At 43.6% G+C, this 12,355-nt stretch overlaps 1 protein-coding gene across 1 annotated transcript in view; it reads left to right on the top strand.

The window, feature by feature from the left end:
• Nucleotides 1–12,355, top strand: part of Prkn (parkin RBR E3 ubiquitin protein ligase) — a 1,200,313-nt gene that overhangs the window by 658,827 nt on the left and 529,131 nt on the right. The window contains exon 6 of the mRNA XM_036169262.1: nt 6,567–6,682. Within this exon, the coding sequence (XP_036025155.1) occupies nt 6,567–6,682 (116 nt within the window). The remainder of the gene's footprint in view (nt 1–6,566; nt 6,683–12,355) is intronic.

Genomic DNA, 12,355 nt, shown 5'->3' with positions numbered 1-12,355 from the left:
TGTGTCCTGACAGAAGAGTGCAGTCACAGAGAGCTGTGAGCTTGGCTTAGCCCTGCCTAAGGCTTTCCCCCTTTATTTAAATGGTTTGGCTTGATGACTCACGTCTGCCTCCAGGAGGGGGTGGGGAAGAGGGGTGCTTGGGAATCTGATGTGTAGAGTTGCTGGTGGCCCATGGCAGTCCCTGTCCAAAGCCTTGGCAAGAGGAAGTGATGCAGACAAGCAGACACTAACAGCCCTGCTTAGCAGGTCTAATGTGGTTTTAAGGTTTTGTGGGAGAGAATTGATTTTCTTTCTCTGGATCAACTCTGCACATCATCTAGAGGCTTTGCTCACATCTTATTAAGAGAAAACAAACTTACAATTGAACATGATAAGGGACTCATTAACTTTTTAGATTTGATTTGTTAAACTAGGTGTAGCCTGGTTTTAAAACTTGCTTTGCTAAATTAATGAAGTCTTGGGAATTATACAATCTAACATCACGCATAATTATTTCAAGACTGCTACATATATCATCACTGGGTTTATATGACACCAAGTGAGCCCACAATTTCTGGACAAAGGTCATACAGTGATGTAGTCCCAGTATATACAAGCCAGGCAGCATTCAGAGTATCACTGTACTAGACAGAATGTATTGGAGTTAGGCTGTACATGGCATGTTTTACCTTAGGTAGCAGTCAAGCTTTATTACCACAGAATAGTGAAACTTCTATGGCTAATAAGACAGTGCTGGGCTTTGGCTGAAGCCTAGTGGTAGAATGCTTGCCTAGCACACCAGTGTCTAAGAAGAGGAACCATGGATGTCCACCCCTGCTGTAAAGTCAGAACATTCAGATCCATGAGAATATTCTCCAGACAGGCATCTCTGTGAAGCTAGGGACCATGAGAACATCCTGGGTATATGTAAAGATGCATATTATTTTTGTCTTGGATAAGCACTGACTGTGGGCTGGTCTCCTTGGTTCATCCCATTAGTTCATTTTCTCTTAAGTATACCCCAGTTTACTCAATATGCTACACTAAATGCTCACAGGAGGGCATCCCTGCAGGTATTGACCAGGAAAACAAACCTCAAGAAGAGGTGAGAATGAAAACTTGTGAAGATTGACTTCATCAACCTGGATCAGACTTCAGGGAGTCTAATGCCAGTTCACATCCTCCCAATGTGGGCTCTGACTGATGACACAGAGGTCAGCAGGCCATCAAGTACACCTGGCACCTCCCCTAAGGATGGGTAACCCTCTAGTGATGGAAGAGTCTTAGACAATCATTCTGGGGAGTTTGGGTGAGGTCTGTCTCCACAGATAGGAATAAGGTCACAAGGTCATTAACAAAATCCACTCCCAGCCTTCTGGGCAGGAAAAATGGGTATTTTATCCCCTCCATTGAGAAAAAGCCCCTTTGTGTTTAATATTTCTGGCTTCCTTAGTGATCTGTGAACACAAGGACCTTTGTGCCCCCCCCCCAACACTCATAAGTTTATAACATGTGTTACAAGGCAACATATGATGCATTTTTTCTTTTCTAATGGTGGCTGATCAGAAAGTCATCATTGACAAGGAACAAAAGTTGGGGGTCTTCCACCTCACAGAGTGACTTTCTCTTGAATGGTCTGTGTGATATCAGCTCCCCACACCCTTCCTTCTTCCCTGTGTCTTCATCTGGCCCTGGCAGATGGCACTCTCGTGACCCCTACTTTGTTCAGGCAGATGGCAAGAAGCATAGAGAAGGCAGAAGCTGGAGTTGAGGGACAGCTCTCCTTACATGTGGGGTTATTTCCCACAGCTTCTTCCTGGTCCCCGTGTCCCCCATTCACTGTCCCAGGTTGAGCCAAACAATCCGATGCAGAGCTATGATGAACCGGCCACATTCTCATCTGTCCTCCAGGACTAGGTGGTACCAAGGGTGACTTCTTTTCTCCTTCCAGTGTTTCTGAGCCTCCCATACACACACCATTAATACTATACCTTAGCACTGAGTCCCTTCAGGTGAGCTGCCAGCAGTGGGCCCTGTTTCCTTGGCAGGAGTGTGAGCCAGGCAGTGGATACCATGATGCAGGTTAGGCACAAACCATGCAATTGTTTCAACCTTCCCTGGGAAAAATGGGTGCCCCTACTATTTCACTGAGAGAAAAGTGGGTTTTCCTTTTGCGGATTTCATTAAAACAAAGTTAGAGGGAGATGGAATTTAGCTTTTGTAAAGATGGATGGCATTTTATGTGGAAACATGATTGGTAAACAATATCTATAAAATTTTAACATTGGATGGTCAATAAAAACTATTAGAAGGCTCATGGAGGGATGAGGAGACAGGCCCTGCTCATGCATTCCTCAGGTTTGAATAGGCTGGGGAAGGAAGGCTTTAGAGCCATTTACCAGTTAATTTTACAGTAATTGAGGACCCTTCAAGTAGTCCTTGGGTTGATGGATCAGCTGCAGATCCTATGAGTTCTGACACAGCTGGGTTCCTAGTCCTCTGCTTCGGCTGGTTCGCACACGCCTTTGTATTTGGTGGCTGCAGTTGCCTTCGGCTTGTGAAAGAACTTGCTCAGGAGAGGTGATAGTGTAACAAGGGAGTGAACAGAGGAGGCGCCTACCAGGGACCCAGTGGACAGCAGTTGAGTGGCAGAGGCCCAGACTTTCCCTCAGGAGTGGACCCTACTGTTAGGGATATGAACTAGGCAGAGGACCAGCTATGTCCTCCATCTGGAATAGGAAGTCAGAACTCAGTGAGAATGGAAGGCTGCAGCCTCCGCCTCGGAAGGGTCAATGTCTAAGTATGTATGCAAGGCCTAGAGGAATGCAGTTTTGTGGGATTTGGAATTTTTGCTTCCTGGTGCTAAGGCAGAGCACAGTGGTGATGCATTTAACAGAATCATAGCATAATTCCAAGTACTGTTTTCAACATCTTTTTTTTTCCTCAGGCTTACCTTTATTTATTTATTTTTAATAGTTTGGCTATCATTTGGAAACTAGATAAAATTAACCAATTATTGTCATAGATTTTAGCTTCTTGGTTAATAAAGACTTCCCAGAAGTGTATATGTGGATCTCTATGGAAGAACCATTAGGTGGGAGAATTCATTTAGTTTATTACCACCACTCTTCATTTATTTGTGAGGTTGCATTTGTGAGATGAGGGAAGAAGTTTCCCACAGTTGTTTCCAGGGAACCAGACTGCTGTGAGATTCCCCTCTGCCAGTAAGTTCTCAGATATATCCAAGGTGGTACTCTAGAAAACACCTCTTCTGACTTCATTGATATTTTGCCTTACTGTTTTTGTTTGTGTGTGTGTGATTTTTGAATGCAGACTGGAAAGCTTTAGACCACTGATTGCAGAGAAGAGGGAACAACCAGATCACGGGGCTAATTAGCCTGTAAGGAAGGGCATTCGCACTGCTGGGAGACAGTTGCTGGCCTCTTCCTTCTGTTTATCTCAAGAGAGAGCCGTTAAATACCCTTTGTCTTTGACCATCTTTGCAGGGAAAAGCTAATGACCTTGGAAGAGGAAGCTAATGTCTCCCTCTAGAGCAAAAGGCAGATTTGCTAATTATCCTGTATAATAAAGATGTCGTCCCCCTTCAGGAGAAAAGGAAGACTTGCTCACAGCTCCTCATAAAGACCTAAGTTCCCTAAGCTCAGAGTCATCAGCTGCCTGCTACCACTCACACAGTGTGGCACTCAGCTGAGTCCACCCACTTCTCCCTACATTTCCTAGGGCACAACGCCCTGTCCATGAGTCCACTGTCTTCTGCCAGCATCCATGATGGGGTGGCAGATGAAGTAGACAGCTTGCAAGCTAGACAAAACCTTGGATCCCTCCCAGTTCTTCCAGTTACACTGTAGAAAAACCATCATTTATGAACATTGGTAGAGAACATGCTGGGATTATATTTAATATGTAGAGCTGGAATTTTGTATGTTGGTTTTATAATACCATTTGAATTAACAGAACTTTCTAAATCTTTAAATGTAGACTATTGTCTATAAACATCCACCCCCAGTAATAAAGTTTTTGGCTTTTACATAGTTGAGTTTCATACAGTGTTAGAAGAATTTTGTGATTTGTTATCTAAGTGTCTACTAGTAGCTTTTGCAAGCTAAGAAAAAATATAAATACTTTACATGTATCTATATATGAAAAACACCCTCAATGTTCCTGCCAACTCAGCTCTTTGGAGGGAATTGCTTTATATTAGAGATAAGGATTTTTCCCCCTCATGCCTGTAAAAGGCAGTGGGAGGCAGCCCAGTCTATTTCCCAGGATCAGCCACGTCCTTCAGACCTTTTGTTTAAGTGGTCAGTTACTGTTTTAATCTTTTTCTCAATATCCTTAAATTGACTTTGAAGAATGTATAGCATTTCAAATGGTTCAGCGGAAGCAATGTATCTATGGTGGTTTGAATAGGAGTGGCCCCCAGAGGCACATATATTGAAATGTCTGGTCATTAGGCATGGCACTACTTGACAGGTAATAGGAAATTGTGACCTTGTTGGAGAAAGTGTGTCATTGAGGGTGGACTTTTGGAGTTTCAAAAGCTCAAGCCAGGCCCAATGTCTCTCTCATCCTGCTGCCTGTGGATGAAGATGTAGAACTCTCAACTTCTCCAGCACCTTGTCTGCCTGCACAATAATGCCATGTTTCCTGCCATGATGGTAATGGACTAAACCTCTGAAATTATAAGCAAGTCCCAATTAAATGCTTCCCTTTATAAGAGTTGCCTTGGTTATGGTGTCTCTTCTCGGCCATATAGTTTCTATGATGAAACAGTGAGGACCTGGACTCATACATTGGACTCTGCAGGCACCCTGAACTTGAACCCAGGTTCCAGAGCGTACTTGCACATCCACTGAGATGCTCGACACCCATGGATAGAAGATTGCTGATTTAAGGGTTCACTGCTACACTGTTGCCCTAGGTCAGATAAATGCTAATTAACTAGAAGCTTGACCCTCAACCTCAAACTGGAAACTGGAGGTGGGTACCATCCCCAGTCAATTCTCTGACACCTCAGAGTTAGAGATCTTCAGGCGGTACACCAGTGAATACTTGTCAGGTTTCAAACAAGAGAGGACAAACTCACATGCTGACATCAAATGTTTGAGATTTCCAGTTAGTAATGGATACTGCAGCTTTTCATTGGATACACTACATCCAATGCCTTGCCTATGCCAGGCATTATTAAGATGGAAAAATAATAAAGACATTTTACTAACTTCTAAGAAGGGCTAAGCCATCACCCAGGCAAAATCCAACTTGGCACCTATCTTGCAAATAAAGTTTCATTATGAGCAGTCACTTCTGCCATTCATGTCGTCCCTGGCCCACAAGTCACCTATGGATGCCAGGCAGAGATGAGAAGTGCAAGACAGACATTCTGGGACACGAAGTAGAAATGCTTCATATTTCACATCCGGAGCATCCCATGCGAGATGATTGACGTCAAGTATAGTGCTAAGAGGGAGGATGCCATCCGCACAAATGCATGGTGCAGGGCTTCTCCTGTCCCTCAGTAATACATCGTTTAGATGATTTGTCACTGCAGAAAATCTGGGACCCCACAGAACACCAGAGACAAGGGGCAGGGTGACAGCCGACCCTGCAGCCATGTGTGGATAGAAAGATGGAACCTCAGAGGAAACCATGGAATTGGGAAAGAAGAAGCTGAGTGAAAAGAACACTGGAGGAGAAAGGAGAATATATCCTAGAGATTTGTGTGTGTGTGTGTGTGTGTGTGTGTGTGTGTGTGTGTGTGTGTGTGTGTGTGTTGGAGACACAGCTGGGAAAGGAAATAAAGCAGAAAAGCATTCTTATTTGAGCATCGAGTTGCCAGGCATTAGGGCTGGGCAGTCAGGCCCAGGGTGAGCTGTGAGTTAGGCTGGGAAGGGGCATGCTGCCCTCCTGTCCAGGGGGTACCTGCCTATATCAGCGTTGTGCACCTCCATGTTACTTTCCTTATTGCTGCAACAAAGAGCTGAGCAAAGCCACCTGTGAGGGAAGGATTTGTCCTGGAGTACAGTGAGAGGGTAAGTCCTTCACAGGGGAAGCTGCAGTTACAGGAGTCTGGGGCAGTTGGCCACTTTGTGTCCACACAGTCAAAGAGCAGAGAGTGATGAGTGCAGACACTCGGATAGCTCTGTCCTTTTTATTCAGCCTGGACCTCAGCTCTTGGAATGGTGACAGCCATACTTAGGATGTGTCTCTTAGGTGATGCTATAGGATCTTGTCAGGCTGGCGATCAATATTAGCCATCATGGTACTTGTGACCCTGAGTCCTCTGGCTCCCCAGATCCTTTGCTCAGTAGGCATGCTCCAGTTGTAAGGCTACCTGCAAGGTGACCATGTAGAGAAGGCCTGGGATTCTCCAGGATGCACCAGTTCTCTGCACCAGACAGGGTTGTTCTTTTCTTCCAGAAGTTGATGGTGATTTATTCCCAACTCATACCTAATGGCAGATTTCTTCTCTTACTCCCAAATGATTGTTTACTGCAAAAATGTTTGGAAAGGGATAAATAACCAGGCAGAATCCATATGTGTAATTATTTCTTTCCTCATTCTTCCAGGAATTTTTCTTTAAATGTGGAGCGCACCCAACCTCTGACAAGGATACATCAGTAGCTTTGAACCTGATCACCAGTAACAGCCACAGCATCACCTGCATAGCCTGCACAGATGTCAGGTAAGGCTCTCAGGGGCAGGCCTTGGTGTCCTGCTCTCCAGCCTCATTCCTCTGGCAGACCTTCCTTGGACGCCTCTCCTGCTGCACATCTATTTCAGTGATGCCACCAAATCTGGGCATATGTTACTGTGGTAAAATTATTTACAGTACCAATTACTTGGATTAGTCAAGTAGTAGAATATGAGCCCTAAACTATGTGAGACAAAAATATCTAAAAATAGTGTAGTCTCAGTTCATCCAGAAATACAAACTCACTAATATCAGTAAGCTTTGAAATACGAAGTTAATGATAGGAATGGAATAATAATTTATGAAAGACACTTATTCTTGCCAGGCTATGTTATTTGTAAAATAGCTCTTCCATATACTTGCGTTATTCCACATATTGGTCTGCATTTGTGTTGGGGCTTCTCAGACATGCCTATGTGCAAAATGAAATCATGCAGTTGATTCTGGGCTATGTTATTTTAAACCGCAGTGGATACAAAGAAATAAAGACACGGAGACAGAGGGAAGGTAAACACAGTGGAGGAGAATTCTGCTTTAGGAGTCAAGGTCAGGAAGGAGAAACTGAGCCTCCTGGATCTGCAGAGTAAGCAGAGAGGGAAATTCCTACTTACTGCGGAAGCAGAGAATAAAGAAGTCAGCCTCACGGGTGTGTCTTCAGAGGTGAGCTCAGAGGCTCAGATTGCAAAGGTGGGGACTCAGTCCTGACTAGGAAGGATGCTTTAATCAAATGCCAAAATGGGTTACTGAATAAAATCCCCAAACCTCTTATTCTGTGCTTTAGGCAGAAACAGGCATTTCAGTGTTGCTGCTCCCTGCTCTTTGAGACTGAACAAGATGGCCATGTGAATTTACTTTCTGAGTTCATTGTTGGTGTCAATACTCCTGGCTCGGTATTCCCATCCTTTTAACAGTGACTAAAAGAAGCCTAAATATTTGAGCAACAGCTATTGACTAAGCCTGTCTCTACGACCACGTTTTTCTTGCCTCTTAATGTTTAGTCTCTGCTCTGGCAGGAAATACCATAACAATGCCCACAAACTGCTGTGTTTCACCTGTCTTTGCCAAGGTGAATGGCTGCACGTGGAAAATACTTTCAAATGGCAAAACATTGCTTCCAGTGTTTCAGGACGGAGTCAGACAGTTCTGCCAGTGAGGGCTCACCTCCTCTGATAGCAGTGAGTAATTAAAATCACCTTTTGGTTTTTCAAAGGAAAAAATCAAAACCTTTTTCGGTGAGTTGAGGGCAGCCTACCAGCCAGCATTGATAAAGATGGAGTTACAATGTGAATGAAGAGGGTATGGAGACATGGCTCAGTGATCAACAGTACTTGCCTCTCTTCCAGAGGATGAGATTCAGTTCCCAGCACTCACAGCAGGCTGCTCACAACCACTCATAACTCTAGTACCAGGGGATCTGACACCCTTTTCTAGCCACTAAGAGTACCCCTACACACACATGACACATACATGTGCACACTCACACATGTGTGCACACATATACACATACATAAAAATAATGTGAAAGAGGCTTATGCTGTCAGAGTGTGAGTACTTGCCTCCCATCCCATTTGTATTAATTACAGACAGCTATCTTCAGAACAAAGTTAGCCACCTCTAAGATACTTGGGGAGATGTGTTGGAAAAATTACATTATTAAAATAAAATTTTCCTGTTAGTACTCCACATGATTTAATGGATATAAACAACCATTCAGTCCAGTTCTGGTGTGTGCATAGAGAGCCAGATGCTTGATTGGAGGAAGCCTCTTCTGTAATCAGAGAGAAACCTTGAATGAAGTATGAAGAAAAGGCCTTTGATGGGGCCATCCCAAGCTTAAAAGAAGACACTTTAGCATCTCATACTGTACTTTGGTTATCACTGGACCCCCTACTCCCTTAATAATTTTATTTGGGGGAAGTGAGGTGGCCCAGCAGGTCAAGGCACTTGTTACAAAGGCCTAACAAGGTGGGTGATGTGAGTCCCACGAACCCACAGTGAAAGGAGAGAATCAGCCTCCACAGTTGTCCTCTGATCTCCACATTCATTCATTCATCCTGGAGTGCATGAATATGTGTGTGCACAAGGGTACACACACACACACACACACACACACACACACACACACACACACACCAATAAATGAATCTTCATGAGAAGATCACATTTAAACATGTAGTGATGATCATATTGTCTGACTAGGCACCCGATCTTGGCCCAAAGGTAAAGCAGCCATACTATTCAAGTATGAACTCACTGACTGAACGTTTCACCTAAGCACAGGGTTGTAGGATGGGAGCAGGCTGGTGATGACAGTTTTAAATTCTTCCTGCATACCTGCAAGCTGGTTTTCTTAAATCACACTGTTTTACATGTGACTTTCTGTGTTGAGGGGCGGGGGAATAGGCTCTCTAGCACACTTTCCTTCTCTGAGTATGTTCTCAGTTTTGTCCTGACCATTGATACAGGAAGTAGTTTTGTCACAAATACTTGTTGTTTGTTTGTTTTTTTAAAATGGTAAGTGGACTCAAGCTGATCTTGTTTACAAGTGTGCATATTTTTGTTATGAGAAGATACTTCAAAACTTTCTCAGCACAGAACCTTTCCCATGCACCAGCCCCCACTCTAGTCTGTCTTTGTAATATGAGGATTTGTCTTTTAAGGTTGTGTTTGACCCTAATCCTTACCCTGACCCTAAAAAAAAAAAACAAAAGTCAGAATTAAATACAGATTTTCACAGGCTTTCTCTTCTACTTCTATTTCAGAGTTGTTTATTTCATCTTTGTGTTAGTCATATAGCATCAATCTAGTTAGACATGCGGCAGTATGGAAGAAAAGAAACCCTACTCCTCGATGTCATGAGATGGGCGAGCTGACTGTGCACACTTCTTCCCCTTTCACTCACCCTTGCTGCATTTTCACTGTTGAAGACAAAGTGAAAGGCAGCCATATTTACACAGCCAAAATTTCCCCTGCCAGAAACAGGCCGGAAGAACCAGTTCCCGGCACGACATTAAATCCAAGCAGTGGCACTATCTTGAGACTTCTATAACTAGAACTTGCTGTCTTGGTGTCATTAACAGTTGATAATAAATAGTTTCATACTTTTCTTGCCTTCAGATCCATCTTAAAATCCACTCACTTACTGAAGCAAAGCAACCATGGATTGCATACTGAGAAGATTTACTCAGGCCTGGAGATTAGCAGAGATTTATCTCAAAGCCCATTTGCACTTGTTCCTTGTGACAGGGATTTAACCGTCATTTGGAAGTATTCGGGTAGCATTCTTTCCCTCACACAGGGATCTTCATGGCATTCCCCTTGGATCCATCCCTTATGTCTTCTTCAGCTTCTTTTCTTGCGGTTCCACCCCACCCCCACCTCCAGAGCTGAGGACCGAACCCAGGGCCTTGCGCTTGCTAGGCAAGTGCTCTACCACTGAGCTAAATCCCCAATCCTTCTTGTGGTTTCTTTTGGTTAGACAGTACTTTGCAATACTTGGTGAGTCAAAGTGAAAATCTTTGTTCACTCTATAGAAGCACTATATAGAAGCCTTAACCAACATAATCCTTTCTTAATATTCCATGGTCAAGTGGTATCTAAGATTTTATCCAGGATCTCAGGCCAAGTCCACTCACATAAGACCACTGTGTTATTTCATGTGACTTATTTCAGCAAAGTACTCTGTTTCTGAAATGAAAATCTGATGAGAGTTTTCCCACCTCACAGCCTTGGGGCCCTTATTTGTAATCATGGAGCTTTGTGGTTCTCCTCTGAGTCCCTAGCAGTATGCTTGTTACCATGTAATGAATGAAGCCAGGGTCAATACACCTTCAGGAACATGTGGGAAGAAGTGTTTTTGTTGTGTTCATGTTACCTTGAATGGAAGCAAAATGAAAAACAAATGACATGATTTAATGGATGGAGAATACCACATTTACATCACAAAGAAAAGCAAATGACATGATTTAATGGATGGAGAATACCACATCCATCTCACAACCATTAGGTGAGTGGTATAGAGCAGTGGATAAAAGAGAAGGCCTCAAAGATGCCTCATCCAGCTTAAGTCAGGCTCCTTCACATTGAGTGCCACACCTCATAAGAATAGATCCCATTACTTCTCTTTTGTTTAAGTATTTGTTTCTCTTACATGTGTGCATGCATAGCTATGCATAATTATGTGCATCTGTGTGCAGTGCCTCCTAAAGTCAGAAGAGGGCGATAGATCTCTTGGTGCTGGAGTTCCTATTAGGTGTGCACCATCCGCCGTGAGTGCTGGAGATTGAACTCTGGTCCCCTGCAAGAACATTAAGTGCTCAGCCACACCGAGCATCTCTCCAGCCCCAAATTCTAGCACTATTGTGATTCTTTCCTGAGAAAGTATGACATATCCCACTCTAACACAGTCTGCATACAAAGCTTCTATAACCTGTTCTCTTCAGAAGACATTCTCAGTCACCTGACCTCTCCCAAGACTGATATGTAGCTCTTAATGACCATGGGCTTCTCAGTTTCAGTCCTTGAAAGTCATTTGGGTTTCCATTTTAAGAGAAGAAAATTTGAGGATAAGGTATTTAAAGTTTTACCTCTAATAATGACGAAAAGTTTTCAGCCAGCTATCTAACCAACTGAAGTCCATGTGGTCCACCTTGATTCACTCTGACCTCTCCTCATTGTCACTCAGGGCTCCAGGTTTATGCTGTGAGTGAAAGACGTGTCTCCTGGGAGGACTAGAAGGTGGATTTGCATGTAGAAGGGAAAAAGTAGTGAAGTTGGAATCAGAGGCAGGAGTAAGCCAGATATAGCCCAGGGGTTCTTGCCTTTATGAGTAGTCAGAGCTGGAGAGAGCAGGGCTGCCTTTTGGTGTGTGGGCTCCATAAAACTGCAGCTTGCTCAAGAGCAAGGTCCAAACTTGTCTTATGTACAAATATGCTTATCCTCCTGGCAATGTCCAGCACTGGCCTTTGCCTCAGACGGGTTTAACATCTGCTGACTTGGATTAAAGTAAATGTTCCACACAGCATAATAAACACTACATTCTTTTTATATAGAATATCTGTGTGTCTGTGTATGCACTGATATCTCTGCATATGTATTTACCTGTGCATGGGAGCCAGACGACAGCCTTGTGGGTAGTTCATCAGGCACCATCCACCATATATATTGCTGTTTCTGACTACCCTGGGGCTTGCCAAGTAGGCTGAGCTAGCTGGCCAGGAAGCCCCAGAGAACCTGTGTCACCACCTGAGTCTCCATTTATCCAGTCCTGGGATTATAAGCTTGCAAGTTTTTTTTTCTTTTAAACTACTATTCATTTTTATTTTATGTTTATAAATAAAAATGGTGTCTTGCTGCATGTATGTCTATGTATCACTTGTGTGCCTGGTGCCCATGGAGTCCAGAAAAGGGTATCAGATCCCTTGAAGCTGAAGTTACAGATGGTTGTGAACCACTCTGTGGGTGCTGGGAATCGAACCAAGGGGCTCTGGAAGAGCAGCAAGTGCTCTTAACTACTGGGTCATCACTCCAGCCATGGATCACAAGCCATGTATGTGGGTCCTGGACTTTGAACTCAGGTCCTCATGCTTTCAAGGCAATAATTTACTAGCTAAGCTTTCTTGCTAGCCTTTAATGTTCTAAAAAAAAAAAAAAAAGAAGAACAAA

Source organism: Onychomys torridus, chromosome 19, assembly GCF_903995425.1.
Source record: "Onychomys torridus chromosome 19, mOncTor1.1, whole genome shotgun sequence".
In the NCBI taxonomy this organism is placed as follows: Eukaryota; Metazoa; Chordata; class Mammalia; order Rodentia; family Cricetidae; genus Onychomys; species Onychomys torridus.
This window is presented reverse-complemented; position numbering and strand designations above follow the sequence as displayed.